Source organism: Podarcis erhardii, assembly GCF_964252035.2.
Source record: "Podarcis erhardii genome assembly, chromosome: 1".
Classification (NCBI taxonomy): Eukaryota; Metazoa; Chordata; class Lepidosauria; order Squamata; family Lacertidae; genus Podarcis; species Podarcis erhardii.
The window spans coordinates 129,582,002-129,609,976 of record NC_138497.1 but is presented as its reverse complement, the minus strand read 5'-3'; the positions used below and the strand labels follow the sequence as shown (position 1 = coordinate 129,609,976).

Below are 27,975 nucleotides of genomic sequence, written 5' to 3'. Positions count from 1 at the left end.
AAGACAGTACTTTGACAAGCAGGAAGAACCATGCATGGCCATTTCAAGATCATATGACTACACACTTTATATAGTAGTGGCAAGACATGATAGGATTGGGGTATAGGCCAAAAGGCAATTCTAGATTCTGAAAGCGACACAACAAACCAAGATGTCCCAGGAGGCACTGATGTGACGGTTAGTTGGCATTTTGGGGGGAAAGGGAGAAGGGAATATTGTTCTGAAACACAACACTAGGAACAAGTCATTACACTATTGGCAGAAGTGCTCTAAAACACTATTTCCAGACAGGTACCTCTATGTGAGTGATTCCCACCCCAATGCACGTAATGTACCAATATTGCTTCTCTTCTTGGTCTGAAGGAGATTAAGCTTATTGTGGGAGGAGGATGTGGTCACATCACAGAATGCTGGTCACATCGTAGAATGCTGAGAAGATTCAGTCCTTTGGTCCCAAGAGTGGAAATGATGTAGCAAGAAAAGTGGGATCATCTTGCTATGCATCAAAAAGCTCAAGATTCGTATGAACTAATACTTCTTACAGTGCCATTTGCTTGTTTCTCCCTTGCAGATCTTTTGCAAGGAACAGCTGGTATGTCTTGAATGTTTCCTTCTTCAAAATTGAAGATTGGTAATGCATCAGAAAAAATTGGGTCTTCCCAAATTGTAAAGCATTATGACCTGTCTCCCTTTATTGTACCAAAGCTTTTTTTAAAAAGTGCAGGCCAGAGATTTAATTTGAGCCTTCCCACGACAAGTACAGCAGTTTCTCTGCCACTCCTTTTCCTAGATCTCACGCCAGCCTAACAGTCATGGTCACGGAGATCAAGATACTAGTATGACCTGTTTATGGAATTGCCAGCAATCATGATGCAAACAGATGTGATTTGGAAGGCATAATCACAACTAGCTTCAATAAAGTTCTCTTTAAAGTTAGCAAAACCAAGTTTATCCTTCAGTTTCTTCACCATGTCTCGACTGCTGCAGCACCGACATCTGCGGTATAATTTTGTTTGTTCCGCCAGGGAGCCGCTCTTGGACCGCACTTGCAGAGATGGAGGCCATGGCAATAGGCTGCAGCAATGCAGGTGTCATACCAGGCGTGACGGTCAGATTATGAGTAGCACCCTTGAGTGTAAGATCTTGTGTGGGAAGAAGTGGCTTCAGGATACTGACCAGGCAGAAAGCAGAGCCACTTTTAGGAATGAAGTTTACTTTATTTTTGTCAGGACAGTAAAAGGCCGGAATTTCATGCAAGGGCTTTGGCCTACAAAAGAAAGAATAACAATTCAACAAAGTTTAGTACAGAAAGCTAAATATTGCCAGCATTCTGAATATGTTAACTGCAAATCTCAGATGCAATGAAAATTAAATATGTGGATGTTAGCACACATGTGTGAAAGGAAGAAGGCATTTTAAAGTTCATAATGGTAAAAAATTATCCTTTCTTTTTCTAATCATTTTTTAAAATGACTTACAGTGTTTGTTGTGCTGATCCCAGAGATCAACAAATATGTCAACAGGTTCTCCATTACTGGATCAATGTAAAAGCATGGAAGATTTTAAAATCACAAACAGTTATCCCATGTGTATCGGGAAACCTCTTTCTGCTGCTTGTTGTCTCAACTGCTTGATGAAGCATTACAAATGGCTTGATACACAATTCAACAACTTTAGAAATCCTTTTTTCAAGACTATCGGATTGGGTTCCAAGAAATGCAAGTAGAAACAAGCTATTGGAAAGGGACTTTTCTATTGTTTCCTTCACACTGAAGTCTGGTGACCCCCCCCCCCGCCCCGCCCCTGCAAAAAACAAAAACCTGTTCCTGTGAGCTGGGTGACTATTGAATGGCATGGGATAGAACACAGTGGGGTGGAGGGTCCTTCAACTCTGATGAACAGGGAGAACAGATGGCTGCAGTGGTGAGGTTGCTTGGATGAAAAAGTTCCCTTTTGCTAGCCTCCTTCCACTCCTCTGTAATGTGATGTGGTATCTATCACTTTAACATAGGTTCACATTTACCAAGCTGCAGTTTGGTGCAGGGATGATTAGCAGTTTTGACCAGAGGATTGTACTGAGGGTTGGCAGATTTTCTGAGGGCTGCATGCCAGCATAGAACATGCCCAGGGCCAAGACATACCCACCACATTGTACAGGGGGCACCCCCCCCCACACACTTTTCTCTTGATCAGCAGAAGAGTGGGGGTTGTTTCCTCCCCATTACAGCACTCATCCCAGTCCAACACTGCAGGGAAAAGGAACCCCCTCAATATACTTACATAGGCACATCTTTTCCCTCTGGCATTGCACCACTGCTAGAAGTGAAAAACAACCCTGTTTAGCTGTGGCACTGTGTCAGAAGGAGTAGAAGTACCTTTGCAAGCACAGCAGGAGCAAGAGGAAAAGGCAGATGATTTTGAGAGAGGTTTGGGTCACTACTGGAAACAGCTCAAGGACTAAGATCTGTCCAATGTGGAGGCTTGTCTGAAAGTACCCATGATTTCCTGAATCGCAATGGTCATTGTCATCTTAATCCTACATAAGGCAGTCCACAACTGAACCCAAAGCTGGCAAAAGCCACCACCTTTCCCAAAGCTTAAAAGAATTGAGGAGTCTCCCTTGTCTTGCACTTCCTGACACACTCAGAAAGTAGAGTGACACTTCACGGTTTTCCAAGTGTTTCCAAATCAAAACAAGCTCATGAGATTCTGCTCTTCTACAGTCTCAGAAGAAGATGGTGTTCTCCCTGATATGAAGTTGGGTCTCATAGTTTCACTGCTTTCAGAGCATCTCCAAGTTGGTGCAACAATGACACACTCCAGCTCAGAGCTTGAGAGAAGTCAGCCCTGCCTTAGACTGAGGGTGTTCGAAGTTCCCCAAAAGCTAGCATGGCAGGGACCAAGCCTTCACCTCTCTATCCAATTTGCAACTGAAAAGGGATGGGGCCATGTCCCACAGTTGTGCTAAGCCCTGAAGGAGCTCTGAGTGTCTCCAAAGTTCAAGGCTGGGTAATTTTGAAAATTAACCTGTGGTAGGTTTTCCTGATGGGACGCCGGTGGCGCTGTGGGTTAAACCACAGAGCCAAGGGCTTGCCAATCAGAAGGTCGGCGGTTCGAATCCCTGCGAAGGGGTGAGCTCCCATTGCTCGGTCCCTGCTCCTGCCAACCTAGCAGTTCAAAAGCACGTCCAAGTGCAAGTAGATAAATAGGTACTGCTCTGGTGGGAAGGTAAACAGCATTTCCGTGCGCTGCTCTGGTTCGCCAGAAGCGGCTTAGTCATGCTGGCCACATGACCCGGAAGCTGTACGCCGGCTCCCTCGGCCAATAAAGCGAGATGAGCGCCGCAACCCCAGAGTCGTCCGCGACTGGACCTAATGATCAGGGGTCCCTTTACCTTATAAGTTTTCCTTAAAGCAAAACTGCAGGCAAAGAAAGTGTTTTTCATGTTTTAAGAAAACTAGATATTCCACACTTTAGGAGTTTCTCTTTTGGGGCTTTGTGTGCAGCGCCAAAGCTATGTGATCATTCTCCAGATCTATTACATCCCTTGCTGCTAGACAGCATAAACCCCTTTATCACCAAGTCTGATCACTAGTAAAAAGCTCAATTTGTGTGGCATGGTACGTTTTTAGTCCCTAATCACTGACCAAAGAATAGTATTTGCCTTCTGCCAGTTGCCATGGTAGGTTAGCAATATATCAGAGTTCTCATTGATGAAGCAGCTTTGGGTCTGATCTCTGTTACCTAAGCATTCCCTAAAAAGTGAAAGGGGGACCACGACAACTGCAAACAGTTTTAAATGATTACTGAATTATGAACTGACAAAACGATGGAGCTGAAGGAATAACCTTAGGAAGAGTCTATACAGAGATTAGCCACTAAAGCTGCATTGCAAAACAAAAGTTTAGATATTTCTAAAATGTTAAGACTTTGTAACTATGAAGTACGGGTACTACTTACAAGCTTTCCTCAAAGACTTTCACCTTCTCACAGCCCTCTGGAGGTTCACGCTTGAACATATAGCTGTTGTTGGGTTTGGGCGAGGTGGCGTATTTGGGCAGAGGAGAATTGTTTCCATTCTCTGTAATGAACAGAGGTTTAGTTCCTTAAAACATACCAGTACACTTGACCTTGTTCCTCCCACACTCTTACTGGTATTTCTTAAAACCAGGGCCTCCAACGTGGCCCCCGGACATACCAGTGTACCCATCAATATCCCCCAACAGTGCCATGAGAAATATCAGTAAATATCCCCTCAAAAGTCCACAATGCACAAGAGACTATTTCCTCTTTCTGCTCAGTTAATAATAATAAATTTTATTTATATCCCGCCCTCCCCAGCCGAAGCCGGGCTCAGGGCGGCTAACAACAATAACATAGTACAACATTCTAAAATCATTTCATTATAAAATTAATTCAAATCAAATTGATGGCAACCATTAGGCTAAAGTTCTGTGAAGATTGCCAAAGGAGGCAGTCAGGCTGTGCCCTGACCAAAGGCCTGGTGGAACAGCTTTGTCTTGCAGGCCCTGCAGAAAGATCAAAATCAAATCAAATTTTATTAAACGGTCACAGACCAGATCCTGCAGAAAGATGTCAAGTTTCCGTTTTCCCATCACACTTCAGCAGATGCCTAGGCCTGGAATTTGTAATATGCTTTTATGAGCACTTCTCAGCGGGTACCTTTATCTCTGGGATCTGCAAGTAGGTCATCAGCAGAACATGGGCTCTCCTCACTGCCCTCATTGGAAATGGCCAGGAATGAGCTTGGGGACACAGACTGGGATCTGCTGCTGTTGTTGCTGCCCTTCTCTGCCCCGCCAGGAGTCTGCGTGTCAATGCTGCGGGTACTGCTACTGCGCTGCACCAAAGGTGGAGGGGCTCGGTGCCCATCTGGAATATCTTGCGGCTGTGAAGAAAAAAAACGTGTGTATAAACTTCTTGCCATGCAGCAGACCACTAATCTTGTCTGGATAAGAAATTACTTTACATGTTAATAGACTACTTTAGTCTTTTGTATCAATAAAGCTCTTTAGTAGAAGATTAGTTATTCTTCAGACTCCAACAAAAAGAAAGAAAGAGAGAGAGAGAGAGATGGAAGTCAAACTTAAGGAGATTTGAGGTCTAGTAAAGGATTCTGAGCAAGGGGAAAATATATATCTACTTAAGAGGATTTACAGGGATGATCTTGTACAAAAAGCAACCAAATTGACTGAAGCAGGGTACTTCATGAATGACCCCCTTCTTCATGTCTGGTTTCCTTTTCCTTTCCCAATGACATTCATTGACTCCAGAAACTCTCACACATGTGTGTTTCATCTTGGAAGTGTTGAATGCACAATTACTTGGATATTCAGAAACAGTAAGAAGGCCTGGGTGTAACACTCCTGGCTTAATAATCTAAAGCAAGAGGGGGGAACGTGTCTCAGCCTGAGGTCAGCATTCCCTTCTGAGGAACTTTCTGAGGATCAGAGGCAAAAGCGGGCAGAGAAACGAATGCAAATTTCACCTCTGTAAAGTATTTATTTAATTTATATACCGCCTCTCACCTGAAGATATCCTATATATAAAAGTATATGATAAAAGCACAAAATAAATAGTTAAAATAAAAGCAAAACAAAGCAATAACCCCCCCCACTCCCACAAAGTAGGCTGCTTTTGACACCCACCCCTCTTTCAATCCTGCATCTAGGCAAGCAAAAGTCATCATCAGAGTTCAAGGACACATTCCAGCCAGGCAAAGAATCTCAGGCTGTGAAGCAGGGCCAGTGACGGGGTGTCTGGAGAGAGCTCCAAAGGCCAGAGACAGAGAGGCCTAGAGCGCCATATTCAGTCCTCAGGAAATTGGGTTCCCCACCCTTCAACCAGAGTCTATTAAGCCAGCAACAAGTGTCCAACTCGCATACTCCCCCCTCGCCTTTCCCCTGCATGCCATCTTTGGTGCCTAAATTGCAGTCTCCACGGTGCCCCATTACATCCGAAATGGTGGTTTAATGCCAATTTATTAACCAAGGTTGGTAATCAACTAAACTTTGTGAAAGTAGAAATATTTATGCTCCACCCCTTCCCAATTGCTGGCCCCCAATCTGCTCTGGAGGGTTGGAGGAACCCACCAAACAAATCTGGGAGAGTTGGGGGCGGGGGGAGAGGCAGAGTCCCAATGTGGAAATGGGAGTTTACATAGCACTACACTGAATATAACCCCAGGTTCTGAAACCATGGTCTGATCCTGATTGAAGATTATAGTTAATAAACTGACATTAAACCACAGTGTCCTGTTTCAGACATGAGGAACCTGTGAATTAATTCAGCCAAAATCAGTGCAAAAAAGCTGGTGTGAAAAAGAGGGGGGAGGAGCAACGGATGAAGGCATGAGCCTGATATTGATTTCTGATTTTCTAAACCATGGAACCAGGAACATTATGTCTAAAAAGAATTTCATATTTTTCATATTCTGAAGATTAACTCAGTCCATTTCACATACTAGCATAAGACCGCAATTAAAACCTATTTGATTGCAACAGTATACTCACAATAAGTTGTTCCTCCTTCTCTCCTGTCTCCTTTATAATTATTTCAATCTCCTGGTTCAGCCCCTCTATGCTGTTACGGAAGCGCGATCCTGTTGACTTGGCAATTGGTATCACAGGAACTAGCACACTCTTTGGGACAGGTGGCTAGACAAACCCCAAAAATAGTAATTGAAAAATGCTACATTTCTGTAGTTTAATATAGGACAACGAATGAAACATTAGCTCTTAGCTCACATTCTATTAATACGACAAAGTTAAGCCCTGAAATGGCTTGGTACGATGTTATCGGAGAAATGGCCTTCATACATAGAATCTTCCCCATACATCAGAATCTGCTTCATATGTCCTCCGAGTGTGCTTTCTAATAAGACTGGTTAGGCTGGTATGCACACTGGAAAAAGATTTCACAGGGGTGACTCCACAATTACGGAACTCCCTTCCAATTGACTTATGCCTCATCTTTTTGGTAAGGTGTTGAAACGGACCATGAGAGCCCAGCCATGAATGATATTCCTCTATCCCATCACCTCAAAAATTTCACTTCATTCCTTCCTCTCCCAGAATAGCTCAGCACTTGTGATTTGAATCTTCTATTGATGAGGAATACAAGATATGGTATAAAAAACTGCAGTGAGTGCATTTGTTTTTCTAGACTATGAGCATACCTTAGATTTTAACATGTACAGGTGACAAGCATTTTGCCCCCAATCTTCCCTCTTCCAGGTCCAAAAAGACCCAGGCGAAATCAAGCATCATTTGTACATCCCACCTGTAACGTGCCTGGGGAATAGTATTTGGATTGAGAATTTCAATTTATGTTTCTTTCTATCCGCACTGTGCCTGCTGGAGGCTCAGAACCAAAAACAGATTTGGGTGTTTGGGCTCATAATTTGCCTAGCAACCACTCCCCCAAACCTAGTCTTTTTCTTTCACCCATTTCCTCTGATATTGTATACATGCTGATCTTCAAGTTCTGCAAGGCACTCAAATCTAAAGCAAACATTTGCTCGGCTATAAAGCTGCATGTCACTTATTTTGTCATTATTATTTTTGTGCCTCGAGTGCTGACAGCTTCCAGACTATTGGTGGGAGTTTCTGTGTGTGACACAGCAACTAAAATACAGCAAACATCCCGGGACGAACGCTTTCCAATTTTTATATTAACAATCGTGATCGTACCTGGCATTGGTTAATGGCTGCATGATTACCATGGAATGGAGATTGTCTTTCTTTGTCCCGATGATGCCTACTGCTGTGTTTACTTCTTTGCAGCTGCTGGCGTAGCTTGGCTATCTGAAAGGACAAACATTTTAAGTTTCCCTGTAAAATTTATAATGAAAAGTCTGAACAATTATGTCATCATGTACAGTAAGTACTGTTACTATCACAGTAACCACTTAGGAACAGTGCACAAACTACTAACATTAAGATGTGCATTCTCCCTCCCCTCAGAAACATGTTGACCACAGCAAGAATAGGGATGCCTATGTATCAACACGATCATTTACTGGCTTTTTTTCTTGCCTCCTACTTGGCTTGGAGTGGAAGCAGAATGAAGTTGTCTCCAATCTGCCTTTGTAGCTCATTAAAAAAGCAGGATGGAAAGATGTGTGCCTCACCAAGTGGGAACTCCATCGCAGTGTGAAAACTGAATGTACGTTGATGGAAACATTGGTGTTTCCATTCCACATGGGGGAGAAGGCTCGTTGGACACCTGCCATTCAGCCTTTGTTTTCACTGATATCATGGCAGGCGGGCACTGCCACCACCTGACCTCAACTATGAGCAAGAGGCATGAGAAAGAGCTATGCCAAGACAAGCTGTAGTGGCTGGGGCAAGGGAAGGGCTGAGACAAATTCCCTCTGCCTATAACTGAGTTGCATCTGTACCACTTGGTTGCACAGATTTGTTGGTTGGCAGGAAGTAGACCCATGGGGTATTTCTCCCTGTGTGGGGAGGCACTCAATATTCATATCGTATTTCAAACACCAGCAGTGTTTGTAAAAAAAGAGAGAAGTAAAAGTTGACATAAAAGAATAATTTGGCTGTATGTTCTCCATGGTTATCAATCTGATGAAACTGAGACTTAGCCATCTTCTTACCATGCATGTCTCTAACTATGATGTCTTCTTCTCTATTACATGTTTCTACACCAATTCCACGTGCTAGAACTTGACCTTCTGAGCAGTCAGATGGGTGGCTTTGTTTACATTTAGAAGAGCACCCCATGTTTTATTGCTCCTCTTGCTAGTACAGTGGTACCTTGGGTTAAGAACTTAATTCGTTCCGGAAGTCTGTTCTTAACCTGAAACTGTTCTTAACCTGAAGTACCACTTTAGCTAATGGGGCCTCCTGCTGCTGCCATGCAATTTCTGTATTCATTCTGAAGTAAAGTTCTTAACCCGAGGTACTGCTTCTGGGTTAGCGGAGTCTGTAACCTGAGGTATCACTGTACAGCATAGGAATGGGGAATCTCTGTCAGCCTGCAGGCTGCATTTTCTTGAGGGCAACCTTCCAGTGACTACAGGCCAGTGCTGGTCAGAGGCAAAAGAAGGCAGAGGGGTATGATATGGAGAAAGTTCTATGGGTCACATAAAGGTAAAGGTAAAGGTACCCCTGCCCGTACGGGCTAGTCTTGACAGACTCTAGGGTTGTGCGCTCATTTCACTCTAGAGGCCAGGAGCCAGTGCTGTCTGCAGACACTTCCGGGTCACGTGGCCAGTGTGACGAAGCTGCTCTGGCGAGCCAGAGCCGCACACGGAAATGCCGTTTACCTTCCCGCTAGTAAGCAGTCCCTATTTATCTACTTGCACCTGGGGGTGCTTTCGAACTGCTAGGTTGGCAGGGAAGGGTCACATAGAGAGGCTCAAAGGGCAGCACCTGGCCTCCAGGAACCTGAGGTTCCCCACGCACAATGTTGAGAGATCACATATCTCTCATGTTGTGTAAGGAATGTACTGTACAATCATTTGCAGCTATTGTGTGTATTGACTTGAATACAGCTAAACATGTTTCTCAACCTCTTTAAGTTGATCTGTGCTGCCCCAAGATGCCGATCGCTTATGAGAGCCTTTCTTCTTTTCCAAGTATTCTTCAGCCCAAGCGCTTTCAGTCTAAGACAAGGACAAAGAAAAAAAAAATGATTCTAAAAAATTAAAATCAGAGGCTGACTAGAAACAGATTGGATCAAAATAATTTTCAGAAATACAACATGCCAGACCTTAAAAGTTTAGTTCCCTAAATCATTCTGAAACAAATAGAAGAATCTATTCCTAAAAGAGCTATATAAAGGGCAATACAGAATACAGTGTATAATGCCTTTGATTTGGTCTGATCCACATATACAAATGCAGTCATTTACTGGCCTATTAAAAAAATTGCCCGTCAGATATCTGGTGGGCAAAGTCTGAAATCTAAGCTGAGTAAATGCATGTGTAGCTAACAAAAAAATTAATTCCCGCAGATAAGCAGACCTTTTATGGTCAGATTTAATTTTAATGTACCAAATTGAGGACACAGAATTAATACACTGAACATCCATTTTTGCATATTCAGCAAAAATTGCATTATGGTTTTTACAGTCAGAAATGTTATGAGCTGATGCTTCAGGGGAAATTGAACAACTCAGTATCCAACTGTTACAACACTGCAGGAGCAGCTTGCCTGGTGGGATAGAGCCACAACACGAGCTTCCTGTCAGTGGAGTCAATGTCACTTAGCAGGAGGGCAAAGTAGTGGGGAGATTAGGCTATGTGAATGCACTGCAGCAGCCACACAGCCCAAACTTCCCTGCCACCTCGCAACCTCCGTGCTCCTCTTGGTAAGTGAACCCAGGTTCTTAAATGACTGGCACTGTTGTGACCATCCAGGGACCTAGCGATGATGAAATAAAAACCATCTCATCTGCATAAAGAAAGCAGTACTGGAATTTTTTGATTGCCAGTTAAGGGAGGGAGTGGATGGCAGGCAGGGAGTGCTCCTGAACTACAGCTGAGTTGCACCCTACTCCCATTTAACCATCCCAGGCTTTGCGAAGGAATTTAGCAATAGACAGCTTGGGAAGAAAACAGTACATTTTGGTGCCAACATCACACAGCAGGAGTCCTAGGCCTAAAGAAGTAGGAATAGCAAAGCAATCTACTCCTCCAAACCTCTCCCAAGGCCAACCCTTTGAGAATTAAAGATATTTGTACACCTACCAGCACAGAGAACGAAAGAAACAGCGAGTCTAACTTTCAAACAATGATTCAACAAGGAAATAAATTCTCTCCTATTGGAAGCACGGCAGGGCAACCACCATTTTAAGGCTTCAGTAACCAAGAGAGAAAAACCGAAACATCTTTGGAAATTTACAACTGAAGTTCTAAGAACTCACATGGCATCACTATCTAAACACGAACTCAGCTCTATGTAAACTATCCGTCCATTTATCTGAAGCCAAAAAAGAAATGGGTGATTGTGTGAGTAATTTAGCTTAATTGATATTAAAAAGGTAGAGTTTCTATAGACCCCCTCCCAAACAAACAAACCACCCCAGGCTTTTCCTTCTGCCTATATCTATCTCTGCTCCTCCCTTCACATTGGTCTCTCTCTGCCTTCCCTCTCCTTCCTTCAATTGTGGAGAGGAGGTAGTAGAAACACAGGGAAGCCTCCCTGCAGGGCTTCCTCCACTAAGAAAAACATCAATTCTGGTTGTACACAATTTTTGCATATATGTGTGGCCCTTAGAACTAAGCAATGCAACTGTATATTATTTATGCAAATATTAAATAGCAGGGCCAAAATATTCAATCTGAAGGAGAATCCCAAAGGCCAGATTGCAATATACCGTATTTTTCTCTCTATAAGACGCACCAGACCATAAGACGCACCTAGTTTTTGGAGGAGGAAAACAAGAAAAAAAATATTCTGAATCTCAGAAGCCAGAACAACAAGAGGGATCTCTGCGCAACAAAAGCAGCGATCCCTCATGTTGTTCTGGCTTCTGGGATAGCTGCGCAGTGAAAGCAGTGATCCCTCTTGCTGTTCTGGCTTCTGAGATAGCTGCACAGCCTGCATTCGCTCCATAAGACGCACACACATTTCCCCTTACTTTTTAGGAGGGAAAAAGTGAGTCTTATAGAGCAAAAAATACAGTGTGTGTGTGTGTGTGTGTGTGTGTGTGTATACTGGAAGGACAGATCGTGAAGCTGAGGCTCCAATACTTTGGCCACCTCATGAGAAGAGAAGACCCCCTGGAAAAGACCCTGATGTTGGGAAAGATGGAGGGCACAAGGAGAAGGGGACGACAGAGGACAAGATGGTTGGACAGTGTTCTCGAAGCTACAAACATGAGTCTGACCAAACTGCGGGAGGCAGTGGAAGACAGGAGTGCCTGGCGTGCTCTGGTCCATGCGGTCACGAAGAGTCGGACACGACTAAACGACTAAACAACAACACACACACACACATATATATATATTGTATTTTACATCACTATTACAGTATAGCTGTAGTATAAGAAACAGCAGTCATTTGTCCCGTGAATTAACTTACAGTCTTTCCCAAAGGAGGCATATCAGAATAGGTTGAAAGAAGCATTGAGAATAATTAAACATAGCTGTTAAAAGGGTCTCCCAAACACCAGTTGCTATATGGCACTCAGCACCATCTGGGCTAAAGATCCCGAAACTAGTTGTCAAACGACTGTAGGGCTCTGGGAGCAGCAGGAAGCTATCATTTGCTGTTGTGAATTTCTTGCAGCTTAGAGCTTTCTAATGTCTTATTTTTATACCTTTTACAGTTTGTAGTAAGAGGAACTGTAAATTATCACATAAATAATGAACGGTGTTGATTATTTATATAATTTAGATATAGGCAATGTTATTCGCTCCTTTTGCACTCCTCCTGTGAAATGGCCCAGTAGCTGTTTCTGAGGACATACTCTGGGTTGTTGTTGTTTTAAAAAGATAATTTTAAAAAATTCCCTAGGCTCTTGTGACTCATATTCAATGCAGATGAGAGATTAACAAGTCCAACTTCCAACTTTTCTATTGGCTTGCCGAAATACTTTTGAATAAAATAATTCAGAACAAAACATTAATCAATGCTGCAATGTCCCTTGCAAAATCCAGTCTGGATTGGAGACACCACCTGGCTCTCCTTGGTCCATTGTTCTAAATTATTTAAAAGAAGATGCATGTACATTTTTGCAGGAACATAAAGAAAACACACATTGGGCTATTATTTGGGGGCCATCTATCACCTTTCTTAAATATTAAACTAAAATAAAGCCTGATGACAATATTAATTATGTCTTGAACTGTCAAGAGCCTCTGTTACCCATGTCAACAACTGCCACAATATAATTTGTTAAATACTAGACATGAAATGACACACCAAATAAGGTAAGGATAGTTAGAGAAGATATTGCTTACTCGTGTTCAATGCTCTATGCACTCTCAAAAATATATATTTTTTTATTTATTGCATTTATATGCCACCTTTCCTCCCAAGAGCTCAAGGTGATGTATATAGTTCTCCTTGCTGTTTTATCCTCACAACAACCCTGTGAGGTAGGTTAGGCTGAGAGCGAGTAACTGGCCCAAGATCACATAGTGAGCTTCTTGGCTGAGAGGGGATTTGAACCCTGTCCTCCCAGATCCTAATCCGGCACTCTAACCACTACAAAACACTGTATGATACGTACCACATACATGTATCATAAAAACTACATGAGAAATATCTATGCATACAAGAAGGAAAGCAACAAAATTCGTCAACTCATGATTAATATACCAGGCACTGGAAATTCATGATGTACATAGTAAAGGTCTCAATACTTCCATTTTAACATCTTAGACCAACATTGATGAAATTTTAACAAATGTTATGAACAAAGAAGAATGCTTTCAAATCTTTAAGCATATGAATTCAGTAGAAAATGTCCCCTGCTGAACTTCTGTGAACCCACCACAGCAGACAGGAGTGGTGCTGACATTTCTTACCCCTGCCTGGCAAGTGTTTTTCCCTAGTATATACGAACTCTTACCTGTGTGGCTTTGTCCCTCATGCACGGTGCAGCTTGACCGTGATTATCACGAGGCCATTGTCCAGCAAGATATGGAGCAGCAAGTAGGTCTAGTGAAGGGGTACGTCGAGCAATACTGGAAGGGCTTGATGAAGGTGGCCGTGGTTTATCAACTAAAATAAGAAGAAAAAGAAAAAAAGATGACTCTGAGAGGAAATAAAGCCTACTGTTACACAGATTTTCATTCTGCGTATCATGCATTTGGGCTGTACACAACTGGTAATCGTTTTATTTATGAAGCTGTTATGTATAGGTTTTTTAAAAAAATATATATATATATACTTCTGACTCACATAGCACTCAGCTGCCAACAATGAATATTTAAAGTTTAGGCCTTGAAGACTTTTAAAATGCACAGGTGTATTAAACTGTGACAGAACAGGCTGACAAACTTTCCCTCTGTGCTATTATATACTACAGTTTGACTGATTGGCAGTCCTAGGTTAAATACACTATCTGCCTTCTAGCTGGTCACCTCATTTACATTTTTTGAGATAAATTACACTTCATTAACTTATTGTTTAATACTAGGAATTGTGCTTCTAATTCCCTGTTGCACAATAAAACCAAAAAAGCCTCAAACCCAGAGTAGTAGTACCCACACGTAATAATTTATCAGAAGACTCCATTTCCCCCCAATATATTGCTTTTTTGCTTTCCTCAACATTAGTAAAACTTTTGAAAAGTGGATTTTACAATTTAAAAATCACAAACACATACTGAATCAGTTATCTGGGAAAGCAATCACTAAAATTGCAACAATATCAGAGCTACCGTTTCCGGAATAAAAAATATAATCAACACCAGCATAGCCATCAACTACACTCCAATCCATACACACAATTAAAAGTCATTATTATTCAGAGAACTCACTCAGGCACACAACGTGACTTTTTCTTTTCATCCAATTTCTTCTAAAACTTCCCAGAAATTCATGAATAGTTTATTATGCGCAGGGAGCAGATGTTGAAAAACAAAAAATACACAAAACATAGTGCGCATGCCCACACAACAACTCTGGCAAGGGCACAAAGTTTACCATTATTTTATTAGCCTAGAAGCTAGTTTGCTTAATGCATTACACACCGAGCTGTTTTGCTTAAAATGCACTATACACCATCATGTAGTATAGTACACTATACTGCATAAAGTAATTGAGCACCATACGACCAATACTCCCATTTGCAGATAAATGCATGTATATATTTTAGCATCAGCCCAATAAAAACATATACTATGGTTAACTGCACAAGGTTTGCATATATACTGGTATTTCATCCCCATTAACAGGAGAGTAAAATTTAAATATATATTCTCACTATATTATTTTTTTCTGAATCCATCCAATGTATTTTTCTCATCTAGCTCCCTAGGCTATTTCAGAATATTTCATTAAAATACTGTCTGCACTTCAGCAAATTGTGTAGTATTTTCATTGTCATTTCTTCCCTTGTGTTGCTACTCAGCCCCCCTTCTTTTCCCACAACTGCTCAGCTGCAAGCTTCACATGATGTGACCTACATAACAAGAGATGCACTTGCTTCAAGATAGCAGTTACAACAGCTGGGCTGATGAACAATAGAGGTATTTCAGAAATGTCTTAATTTTATTAGACTTAATTATACTATAGTCAATGGTTCCAAAACTAGTCAGGGTTCCCTCTGCCTGAAGTTCTCTTGTTATAGGATACTCGTTATTGGTCTTATATTTAGTCAATCAGATGTTTATTATGATCAACCAACCAGTAAGACAAAATCTAAAAATACAAAAACACAGCCTCAATGAAGCCAATTGTTTTAAAAAATGACAAGCTAAGAACGAACGATCATAGCAGAACTAAGAGGCATGATATGACAACATTCAGATATTTTTGTCACTTGCTTGGTAATCACGGAATATAGTCAGAACAATTGACCAGGAAATCACCTCATAATTATGCGTTATCTGATAAAAACAACAGTAAAACATGACTAGACACTCTTTTCAACCTCCCAGTGGTTATACAGGCAGGATCTATCTTTATGGGAACTCTAGGAAATCTGCTATCTAAAGTCTTGAAAATGGGCCAATAAAATATCTCTTCTGCACTTGGGCACTGTCAGAAAATTTAAAATATGCCATTCAATTATTAGAACAGGATCAGCTAAGACTCAACAACTGTGGAGTACATGGTCCATTAGCCAATGCAACCAGCTTTTGCACATGTATATTTTCATTCTTTATTTCGTCAGATTTGGCTCATACTAATTACAATGACATCAAATAAGAGAGAGAAAAAACATCTCATACCACCCCCTGCCCCTGATGGAACCTTAATACTGTTCAATTTTTCAAGAGAAAATTCAAGTTCTGGAAACAATATTGAGGCTCCAAACAAAATCTGGGTCACAATTTTTACAGTACGCACTCGTATAGCAGCTGGAACAAATTTACTTCTTTTTGTGTAGAAAATTGAAGAATGTTTTTACTGCAGACTCTGCTTTGATCTTTGCTAATTTACCCTGTACATTACAGATAACAGGCATGAAACCAGATCCTGAGATACTTCTAAGAATCGACTTGTCCTATCCTCTGCCCATCCGCAGTCCAATAATATTTGGACTTCCTTTTTGAAAATACCATAAACTTTGACTTATCATTGTTAACAGTTAGAGATTCATTTCCACAATGATTTATATATCCAACAAGTTGTCATCAATTAGTTTAGGTTAGGAAAGTGAGATGGTATTGAACCCAGAAGTTAGGCCAAACATAAATTATGTAAGATGAGAGAATGGACATATCCTTCCACAACTTCATGGCTGGAAAACAACAAATCCAAACGATTACTAGGTTGCTGTGCTCATATATTCTGAAAATATGTGTGCAGATACATCAATTATGTCAAATACAAGTTATTATCAGCATTAGCAGGAAAATACACTGATATTTGCTACTGTATTTACAGCAAATATCATGGCAATTAAAGGTTTGTGTTGCATCCGTCTGCTGCCCAAGGCATTCACATAAAATAGTACAAATACAGTTAAAACAAGGTTTCAAGATGAGAAGTATCTCTACCCCAGTTAAAAACCTACAATCTATAAAACATGATAAAAAATTAAGTACCGTATTTACTAGAGTCTAATGTGCCATTGAATCTGATGAGCACCTCAATTTTCAGAACCTTGAAACCAAAAAATCTATTTATTAGCAAAGGTAAACGTGCTATCAAATCTAATGAGCACCTTAATTTTCACAACGCAATTTGGCCAAAAAGGTGTAAATAGGTAAATCACCATGTAACTGCAATATATATTTGTTGGCATTATCTATGTTTCTGCCAGAGTACACAAACAGGGAGAGGGCTTTTTGCTAGGCACCTAAGCTTCATGCTTGCCATCTGGAAAGCAGCAGAACAGTAACTCCACTGCTACACAATTAGAGTTCTGCTAACTCTAAGCTGGTAACAGATGCTAGCTTCCCCAGTGCGTATCATATCACCACCACATAGGAAGAAGTAATTCAGAATGGGCTTCAACTAGCCAAAAACATGTCCGACTGTTTAATATGGGAAGTTCTGACACCAATGGTATGGTAGCTTCTGCATAGTTTGAATGTAATCTTATTTTAAAAATGATGCTAACCATTCCTCTTGCGTACTTCTGTTGTATGCTGAAAAAGTATTGACTAGGAGCAGCTAGCCAAAATGTACCATTTACAGTGGTGCCCCGCAAGACGAATGCCTCGCAAGACAAAAAACCCGCTAGACAAAAGGGTTTTCCGTTTTGGAGGTGCTTCGCAAGACGAATTTCCCTATGGGCTTGCTTCGCAAGACGAAAATGTCTTGCGAGTTTTTCCGACTCCCCCCCCCCTTTTTCTAAGCCGCTAAGCCGCTTATCCGCTAATAGCGCTAATCCACTAATGGGCTTGCTTCGCAAGACGACAAAAACCGCTAGACGAAAAGACTCGCGGAACGGATTCTTTTCATCTTGCGAGGCACCACTGTATGCTTAAAATCCCCACAAATTATTCAATTGTATGCTACAGTGCGAGTGAAAATGTGAATGCCTGCTTGATGATTTCAAAAGCTGCTGGAGATGACGATAAGCAAGGTGAAGGGGGGGGCATTCTGGCGACAGGGGAAGAGGAGGGTTGGGGCGTGAGTAGGGAGTGGCACATTCCTGTTTCACCTCAGGCAATGAAACAGAATGGGCCATCCCTGTCCAAGAAGGGAAGAGAGGAAGGGGCACCCACTCACTCAAGTGTTGTACAGAAGCTGCAGCCTTTGTCTAAAATTGTTAAAATGTGAAATCAAATGAGGGTTTCTGAACCAGTGGTCTCATCACTGCTCCTTCAAACCTATGGAGATTTCTCCTTCACTTGTAAGGATCTTTTCCACTTCCTCAGGTGTCACTAACTCAAAGTTATTCATCAAAACAGGACAATGCAGAAATTGGCGTTCAAGTCAGAAAGGATAAGAGCAATTGCATCCACAACTATTTTATAAATAGATAAAACTAGTTTAAGTCTTGTAACTTTGTTTTCCAGACAAACCAAGCGGCAATGTGTTCCACCACTAAATGGAACAATTCCATTTTGGGGTTCAATATTTTTTGTGAAACGTTTAAGTTTACCATTGCACAAGCCAGTTGGACCTGTTAATTTAATTTCAGCTGTAAAACTCCCACTGACTTTGAACTAGGTTTTTGTTAACCTTTGGTCAGCCCAAGCTACTTTCCCCTATATTAAAGGAAGAGGGGTTCCTCCATAAAGTTGGGGTGATTCCATGCAGTTATTTTTAAACATCATTTTAAAGCATACATTTTCAAAAAATTGTTTAGAATTAGTCAACTGGAGCATTAATTTCCATAACGGAAAGAGGCCCTAGGATCTTATTCACTGGGGTGATTCTTTGGTTCAACCAGCAGCCACTGATCAATCCAGAAATACAACTGAGGATAATATGTGCAAAGCGTTTTATGCACTGACAAGAGAGCATCTAAGAGGCAGAATGTAGCCTCTGGAAAATCTAGGGATTGCTCATCCAGTATATGTATATGTATGTGTGTGTGTGTGTGTGTGTGTGTGTGTGTGTGTGTAAAATGCAACAGTTCGGAGAGATCCAAGTGCCATATTTAGAGATGATTTTAATGACACTGAGGAAGCGGGCCCTATTTCAGACACATGGAAGAATTCTAGGAACATAGTGATTCTATAGAAATCATATATTTACTTGATCAGGATCAAAAACTGGTTACTGCTATTCTTGCCTCTATACTGAATACTACAACCATTGGTATAATCAACCTGGATAAGGTAGGATTCATACCAGGATGCCAAATGTAAGATTCAGTTTGCAGATATTCCCACTAAAAGAGGCCTTGAATTGCATTTACTATCAAGTATAGCGCCACAGCGGGTGGTGCTGTGGGTTAAACCACAGAGCCTAGGACTTGCCGATCAGAAGGTCAGTGGTTCAAATCCCCGCGATGGGGTGAGCTCCCGTTGCTCGGTCCCTGCTCCTGCCAACCTAGCAGTTCGAAAGCACGTCAAAGTGCAAGTAGATAAATAGGTACCACTCTGGCGGCGTTTCTGTGCGCTGCTCTGGTTCGCCAGAAGCGGCTTAGTCCTGCTGGCCACATGACCCGGAAGCTGTACGCCGGCTCCCTCGGCCAATAAAGCAAGATGAGCGCCGCAACCCCAGAGTCGGCCACGACTGGACCCAATGGTCAGGGGTCCCTTTACCTTTACCTATAGGCCAAATGCTATGAATGTTCTACTTTATGTTTAGATCCAGCTGAAAAGTCCCTTGTCATAGGGGTTGTTATATATGGAAATTGGGAACCTCCCTTCCATTCACACAGGGAATGGAAGAAACTGCAGTCATCTGACCCCTGGTGAAAATTTATATCCTGAAAATGGAATAGATGTAGCCTCAACAATACAATCTGCAAACTGTTGCAAGCTTTCAGCCTATGTTGTAAGCTTTCTAGCCTATGTATGGGACTCTGCTGCAAACAACTTATCCATTTCTCCTCCAGTGCCTTGTATAATCTGGTTTATCTTGTTTCTATTCCTTCCAGGCAATCTCCTTGTGTTCAAATTACAAACTTGATCACAGAAGGACCAAAAGAACCTTTCCAAACTGAGTCACTGGGTGATAAAATGGCTAATGCAATTAAATGTAAGCAAACACAAAGTGATGCACATTGCGGTAAAAATCTTTCACATTTACATGCTCATGGGGACAGAACTTTTGGTCACAAGATAAATTAGTGAAGATGTTGATCTAGTGTGAGGCAGCTATGAAAAAGGCAAATTCTATGCTTAGCATCATGAAGAAAGGAACTGAAAATAAAAGGGCCAATATCATGATGGCGTTACACAAATCTATGGTGCGATCGCATTTGGAATACTGTGTACAGTTATTGTCACTTCAACTGAAAAAGGATACTGGAGACCTGGAAAAAGTTCAGAAAAGAGCAATAAAAAAGATCAAGGGGATGGTGTGACACCCCCCCCCCCATGAAGAAAGGTTGCAGGACTTTTTATTTAAAGAAAAGGTAAGCAACAGGTGACGTGATAGAAATCTATAAAATTACGCATCGCATGGATAAAGTAGATAAAAGAAGTTTTTCTCTCTGTCTAATAAAACTAGAAACTTGTGGATATCAAATGAATCTGAAAGCTGGAAGATTCATGACACTTATAAGGAAGTGATTCTTCCCACAGGACATAGTTAAACTATGGAACTTGCTCCTACAGCAAGCAGTGATGCTCATGGCTCTCAAAGAGAATTAAACAAAAATTTGGAAATTAGGGCTATCAGTGGCTACTAGCCATGACGGCTGTTACCCTGCCTCCACACAATTGGAGGCAGTAATTCTTCTGAATATCAGTTTCTGGAAAATACATGAGGGGAGAGTGCTCTTGTGCTCAAATCCTACCTGCTGGAGTATTCATAAAAAATAAACTTGGCACTCATGTATATGTGTTAACATTTTTGTCTTGTGGTATAAACTAGTATCAGAAAAATTTAATCTGCCTTCTAATATACGCAAACACATTCTTTTAAATGATATACAAAGTGAAGCATTACCCCAAATAAAAGCCCTGAAATAATGCATTAATGTTTTGAAAGTATGCTTGGGGGATGTGTAGATAAATACCAGACAACACATATATTATTATTTGCAGCATTCATTAATCTTAAGTGTATTAACTTTACTGCAAATGCTAAATTTAAGTAGCGTCCATCTTTCCAAATCAATGGAGATTTATGTTATTTACCTATTTGCATTCAAATGATTTGAGAAGTATCTGTAGGAAACAAAATTGCTAGATATGTTATAACCCTTCAAACTTCTATTTTCACCTTCCTGACTATTTCCTGTCAAGTAAAGGCATTCCAATAGCCACATGGAAAATCAGCATGCCACAAAGCTATTAACTGTAAATTTCTTAAGTGTTTGAAAATTTAGTTAAAAGGTAGGTGGGGCAACATCATACTAGTCATTCCCGTAACAAATTCTGACTCAGTGCTATTATCAATTATACATATCAATGAATAGGAGCCTTCAGGACATAAAAGTTTTCTGAACAATGGCCTCAAGAATAATTACTCTTTCATAGCTCTCTTCAAGGCTGAAAGAAAGCTTAAAAAGCAGTCACACTTTCCAAAGTCCATAGCAATTGATAATGACAAGTCAATACTGTCTTGAAGACTAAGGCTGCAATCCTAAACAATGTTACAGTTGAGAGTGGGTCTTATTGTTCATTAAAGATACTTGAAACAACCAATAAAAGGCTCAGCTTTGACTAGATAGAGACTCTGGTCAAAGATGAAACGTATAATCCATGCAAGTAGTTTCAAGACAGATCCTTTCTAGATCACATTTCAAGTTTTTCCAAGATTTGGGAAAAGAAACCTATTGTTCATACCTGCTTGATTCTACTACGCATTCTTACTGGGAAGTCACACCAAGCTCAATGAGGCTTGCCATCAAATAAGCCTGCAGAAAATATGTATGCTGGCTAATCCTAACCACATTTTCTCATAAGGACATCTTGGGATGATGTTTTCAAATTCTTCTGTCCTTAAAAGTTAGTGTTCTTAAAAAAAATTATAAAGGAAGTACCTTAGTTGTTAGGATATGCTTCTTTAGCACAATCTAGCTACTTTCGCAATAAGTTTTGCTAGTCTATCTGCCCACACATCTGTTTGGTATTTCATGGCATAGTGAAGGAAATGGGGGTGTGCATGTGTGCAAGAAAGGAGAATTCTCCATTTTATAGAAGCTTCCCTGTGTGGTTGCAAAATAGCACTGGTAACATCCCAAAGATAACCAGGCAAGTGGATATTTATATGCTTGTTCAAATAATAGTAGTGTACAAATTTCCAAATAACCTCTCAATCTCACTACAGGCAGCGACAATTTCGTGCAGGGGTTCTGTTCCCAGCACCCATGCACTGCACGACAGCAGAACATGCATAAGTGTGCCCCGCCCTCTTCCGGGTCCAAAAGTCCCGCATGTCAATGAGACTTGCCTAGAATGGTTGCTGCCTGTCTAAAAAAATGTTACCTATTCTTTGCATTCACAACTGTCTATAAACAGTTCATATACAACACAATCACAACATATGTGCAGGTTCGATTCCAAGGGTTCTACATATATGCAAAAACATGTATACTCAAGCTGCCCACTTATAAGCATCCCTAGCCTTCTGGACCAATGAACTGAGGAGGCCTTCTGCTGCTGCCCAAGGAAGGCAGAGTGCTTAAAAGCACCAGGCAGCCCAAGCGCAAAAAGTGCTTTTAAGCTCTTTGCCTTGCTTTCATTTAACTTGTGCAATTTCAACTAGCCTGCCTTCAACCATGTATAGTTGAAAGTGCATGAATTACATGTGCATACAACAGAGGCTTTCAACCTTTTTGAGTCCACAGCTCCCTTCTTTTTGCAGCTCCCCTGTGGAAAGTTCCCAGCAGGACCCTATACAGTCATACCTCGAATTGAATGTGCTTCAGGTTGAGCACGTTCAAGTTGCGATCCGTGGCAACCCGGAAGTAACGGAGCGCGTTACTTCCGGGTTTCACCGCTCGCGCATGCGCTCAAAATGACGTCATGTGCATGCTTGGAAGCGGCGAAACGTGACCCGCGCGCCGTCGCGTCTTGCGTTCCATTTGGAATGCGAACGGGGCTCCGGAACGGATCCTGTTCGCATCCCGAGGTACCAGTGTACCTATTTACTCAGACATGTTCAACTAAGTTGCATTGGAATCACTCTTACTGTACACTGGATTGCAGCCTTAAAAAAAAAAATCAATTGGAGGGAAGCAATAAATAAATGGCGCCCCACCTGACCATCATTCACGGCGCCCCAACACCAGTTGAAAACCACTGGCGTAAGATGCAATTGTACTGTATACAACAGACCTACCTAGGGAGGTGCTGAGTATTCCAGGGTACTATGATTGTCTCTGACTTTAACATTTTGTATCTTCATTGGATAAAGTAGTGCACTGTTCTGCTTCTACTTCTTATCTTGACTGCATGGAGAATGCTACCAAGACAGTCAAATTTCCGTGGTCTTTTTCCTTCCCTAAGGTTGGTATTAAACCCCTGCACCGGTCCTGTAGTGTATAGACTACAGCATGAACCTAAAAAGATATAGACTGTGTATACACCGTATGTTTAAAGGCATGACTTCCCCCAAAGAATCATGGGAACTGTAGTTTACACCCCCCACAGAGCTACAATTCACAGTACCATTAAACTAGTTTCCAGGATTCTTTGAGGAACCAGTCATGTGCTTTAAATGTATGGTGTGTACTCAGCCATGGAACTGTGAACAGAGAGGCTCAAGGCCACTGTTTTCTCAACAGAGGGAGGGTCACTAGAGCAAATACTTTCACCCTGGTGTCCATTCTACAGATCCTATGCAAGTATCTCACCTACTCATTTTAGAGAAACTTGTGAATGCTAGAGCTCAGGTATTCCAAAGCCTAATCTGCACAAAAAGACACATTAGTTGAAATTTACCAGTGTAAAGGAGGACACATGTAACTACCCAAACTGTCCGCTGCAAAAAAGTAAGTCCTCCCCACTCAGCTGAACAATTGCTTTCAAAGATCAGGAAATATTATTTAATAACATACTAGCTCCCCTTCAACCCTCAATTACCATCAACATATTATATTTGGTAATGTTTTACCACCACAAATCAATGTAAAGCTGTGCTGTAAAACCAGGCCGAAACAATAGCATCTGCCCTGCATGCAGAAGGTCCCAATTTCAATCCCAGCATCTTCAAATAGGACTGGGAGAGACTCCCTGCCTGAAACCCTAGAGAGCCACCTTCAGTCAGGGTAGACAGCATGGAACTAGATGGGCTCCGGATACCATGCAGCTTGCCACGCTCCTATTAAAGTGAAACATGTCTAGACACATCCTTTGGCTGCCCGGATCTCTTTTCAGGCACCACACCATGCTTGGCGGTGCTTTCCTTTCCACAGGTCCCTTCTACACTGTGCCATCGAAACACAGCTCCCTAGGAAGGGAGGCGAGCCAGCCTCCAAAAATTATGGAAGTTATTCAATGCAGACAGGATCTGCAAATAACAGGGGAGAAATGACAACAACCCCCCCCCCAAACAAGGGGGTCCAGAGCCAAGGGGTCCACAAGGGAAGTGCAGAGATGCCCAAAGCCCTGGCGGCCTCGTGGTCCAGCTCTGCAGGAAAGCCCTCGCCATCTGCTCGAGACGAAAAGCAGGAAACCGGTAGGGTTAGGGCCAGTTGGCAGCAGCTGGGGGGGGGGGAGGCTCCGGTTTCCTCCGCCTTAAGTGCCCCTTCATACGCACCCCCCCCAAAAAAACCCCCCACCCCTCACCTTTGCAAACAGGCGAACTCGGGCTCTTCCTCTCCGGAGAGGCCCTGCTTTGCTCGGGCGACCGCCTCCTCTGCCGGTGCCGGATCCTTCCCCCGGAGGACGAGGAAGAAAGCACGGCGACGGCGGAGCAGGCGCTGCTCTCGGGCACAGGCGGCGAAACCGGGGAGGAGCAAGGCGAAGGGCTGGAGCCCGGCAATGGCGGCGCGGGGGGCGGCGGCTGGTGCAGGCGAGGGGGGCTCCCGCGAGGCCCGGCCCCGCGCGTGGGGCTGCCGCGCGTGGAAGGCGGCGGCGGCGGCGGAGGAGGAGGGAGGGCGGCGGCGGCGGCGGCGGGGGTCTGCGTGGCTACGGCAGGGCTGCCCCCGCCGCTGCCGTTACCGGGCGCCGCGCGGGTCGGGCTGGCGGTGCGCGAGGAAGGAGGCGGCGGCGGCGGCGAAGAAGGAGGCGGCGGCGGCGGCTGAGGCGATGTCGTCGTCGCCGCCGCCGCCGCCGCGCGTGAAATGCCGCCGCCGCCGCCCCTCGTGGGGCTGCCGTGCTGCTTGAGCTGGAAAGGCACCGTCGCCCGCATGGGCTGCAGGCGGCTGCTGTTGGCGCTGGCGGCCCCGCCTGCTCCCGACGACACAGCCGAGGCTCCCCCCGCCGCCGCCGCCGCCGCCGCCAGGGAGGTGGCCGGGGTCGGCGAGCCGCTTCGCCTCACGCGCGGCGGGTGAGAAGCCATCCTTCGGCCGGCTCTGAGGTAAACGGCGCTGAGGAGAACAGCCGTTGGGAGAGGGGGGAGGGGAGGGGGAAGAGGAGCCTCAGTCAGTCAGTCAGTCAGTCGGTCGGTCGGTCAGCCAGGCCCCCCTCAGCAATATAGCTCTCCTCACACACACGAGCGGAACGCCGCTCCGGCCGCTGCGACCGCTCCGGCCGCCTCATCAACAATAGTGGCCGCACCGGCCTCTCCTATTGGAAGCTCGTCGGCGCCGTTGCTGCCGCTACAGCGCGCTGATTGGGCGAGGGGCGTGGCCTGGGGGGTCCCCCCCTCTCTCTCTGTATGTATGTATGCGCGTGTGTATGCGCGCGCGCCCGCGTCGCGGGGTGGGGTGAGGCTTAAAGGGGCAGCGTCGCGAGAGGCGAGACGGGAGCTGAGTGACAGCTTGCGGAGGCGTTCCACGCAACCGCACGCGTGTTTTTCATCGCGGGCGTGGGACGCCCTCACCCGCGGGCGTGGGAAGGCAGGTGAAATGGCTGGGTCTTGTTTTAAGATACAGCGCGCCCCATCATGGAAACTAGATGATGATGATGATTAACAATATATATATATATATATATGCAGGTTTTGGTGTCCTCGGGTGTCTTCCCGTGTAAAAGTTGGGGTGTCTAGGCGACGTTTCGACGAGGTCTCACTCGTCATCTTCAGGCTGGTGCTTTCGGCTAGTGTGCCTTTTCTTCTTTTGTTCCTTAATTACTTGAGAGATATCTTGAGTGATTTCTTGAGTGATATCCTGATATCAAGATATCTCTCAAGTAATTAAGGAACAAAAGAAGAAAAGGCACACTAGCCTGGGAACTTCCTCTCTGCCCAGAACATTGGAGGCTATACACCACACCCCCTCTACAGTATTTATAGGAACTCAAACACTGAGATCCGGCTCTGTTCCAGTAACAAGAAGCCGAAAGCACCAGCCTGAAGATGACGAGTGAGACCTCGTCGAAACGTCGCCTAGACACCCCAACTTTTACACGGGAAGACACCCGAGGACACCAAAACCTGCATTCCTGTACCCGTGAAAATCTACGAAAGCATATATATATATATATATATATATATATATGATTTTTATTTTATTTTTATTAAATTTGTGCAGGTGCCTAGGTACCTTCACGGAGAACATTCATTGCATGTGGTTTGCATGCATGCATAAGGTCTCACTTTCCATTAGTTTTCTGTTCCTGGCAGTGCTGGGAAAGGCTTCTGCCCAATATTATTATTATTATTATTATTATTATTATTATTATTATTATTATTATTATTTATTCCCCTCCTATCTGACTGGGTAGCCCCAGCCACTCTGGGCAGCTTCCAACATGAAAAACATGATAAAACATTAAACATTAAAAAAAACTTCCCTATACAGCGCTGCTGCCTTCTGGTGTCTTCTAAAGGTTATAACTGTATTCGGACCAACATTATTAGGGGCAGACTGGACACAAAATTGGGGTGGGGGGGGAGTTGTTGCTATTATTGCGATTATTTATTTATTTTTGTGTTTTTATTTAAATGTTATGAATTACGTGGAAATTGTTTCAAGTTGGTTGTGCACTCTTTGATTTTTTTTGTAATTATGAGCTTTTGCTCGTGCTGTAAGCCTTCTTGAGCGTGGTTTCAACTGTGGAAAGGTTGGCATCGGAATAAAATTCTGTCCGTGGTCCATATATGTAGTTCTGCTTCTGTTTTCGAAATGGGAGATATTGGAGGTGATGTTTAAGGCTGTGTTTGTGCTGCAAAGGGCCAGCAGATGGGAATAGGAAGCTGTGCTTCTCCTGCGTCAAACTACTGGTCCCATGTACCAGTTCAGCACTGTCTGCTCAGCTCTGCAGTGACTGAATAAAGTGCTCTGGTTATCTCCTGCTTAGACCACTGCAATGCGCTCTGTGTGGGGCTACCTTTGAAGGTGATTCAAAACCAACTACTGTATTTTTCAGTCTATAAGATGCACCCGACCATAAGGCACACTTAGTTTTTAGAGGAGGAAAACAAGAAAAAAAATATTCTGAATCAAATGTTGTTGAAGAGGAAGGAGGAGGGAGGATCAGGCTAAGTCATCATAAGGGGCACTGCACAGCTCTCTTTCTTGCTGTTCTGGCTTCAGCGATAGCTGCGCAGCCTGCATTCGCTCCATAAGACGCACACACATTTCCCCTTACTTTTTAGGAGGGGGAAAGTGCATCTTATAGAGCGAAAAATACGGTAATCCAGATTGCAGCAGCTAGACTGGTGACTTGGCGCAGTTTCCGGGGCCATATAACGCCAGTCCTAAAGGATCTACACTGGTTCCCAGTACGTTTCTGAGCACAATTCAAGTATTGGTGCTGACGTTTAAAGCCCCAAATGGCTTTGGCCCAGTATACCTGAAGGAGCGTCTCCACCCCAGTTGTTCAGCCAGGACACTGAGGTCCAGCTCTAAGGGCCTTCTGGCAGTTCCCTGTAGCAAGAGGTAAAGCTACAATGAACCAGGCGGAGAACCTTCTCAGTAGTGGCGTCTTCCCTGTGGAATGCCCTTCTATCAGTTGTCAAGGAAATTAGTAACTATACAGTGGTCCTCCGGTTACGAACTTAATTCGTTCCAGAGGTCTGTTCTTAACCCGAAAGTGTTCTTAACATGAGGCGTGCTTTCGCTAATGGGGCCCCCCGCTGCCGCCGCGGCACTAGCACACAACTTCTGCTCGCATCCCGGGGCAAAGTTCTCAAGCAGGAGCGTCTCTCGCAGGAGCGAGACTCCTTACGGGGTCCTCACTGCAGGA

At 43.3% G+C, this 27,975-nt stretch overlaps 1 protein-coding gene and 2 long non-coding RNA genes across 5 annotated transcripts in view; 2 read left to right on the top strand and 1 right to left on the bottom strand.

The window, feature by feature from the left end:
- Window positions 1-49: 49 nt before the first annotated feature.
- FAM117B (family with sequence similarity 117 member B) lies at window positions 50-25,406 on the bottom strand. The gene is made up of 8 exons (XM_081878362.1): window positions 24,472-25,406; window positions 13,564-13,715; window positions 9,554-9,646; window positions 7,713-7,826; window positions 6,534-6,677; window positions 4,684-4,909; window positions 3,961-4,081; window positions 50-1,267 (listed from the first exon to the last, which is right to left on the bottom strand). Exons 1-8 carry the CDS (start codon window positions 25,184-25,186, stop codon window positions 949-951), a joined length of 1,884 nt encoding a protein of 627 aa, XP_081734488.1. The 5' UTR covers window positions 25,187-25,406; the 3' UTR covers window positions 50-948.
- LOC309335930 lies at window positions 1,281-1,801 on the top strand. The gene is made up of 2 exons (XR_014153808.1): window positions 1,281-1,577; window positions 1,678-1,801. It is a non-coding gene; the product is annotated as an uncharacterized lncRNA (long non-coding RNA).
- The window catches only part of LOC309335744, a 56,676-nt gene continuing 53,827 nt past the window's right edge, over window positions 25,127-27,975 (top strand). For all 3 annotated transcript variants that reach the window (XR_014153698.1, XR_014153699.1, XR_014153700.1), the window contains exon 1: window positions 25,127-25,204. This is a non-coding gene — a long non-coding RNA (uncharacterized lncRNA). The remainder of the gene's footprint in view (window positions 25,205-27,975) is intronic.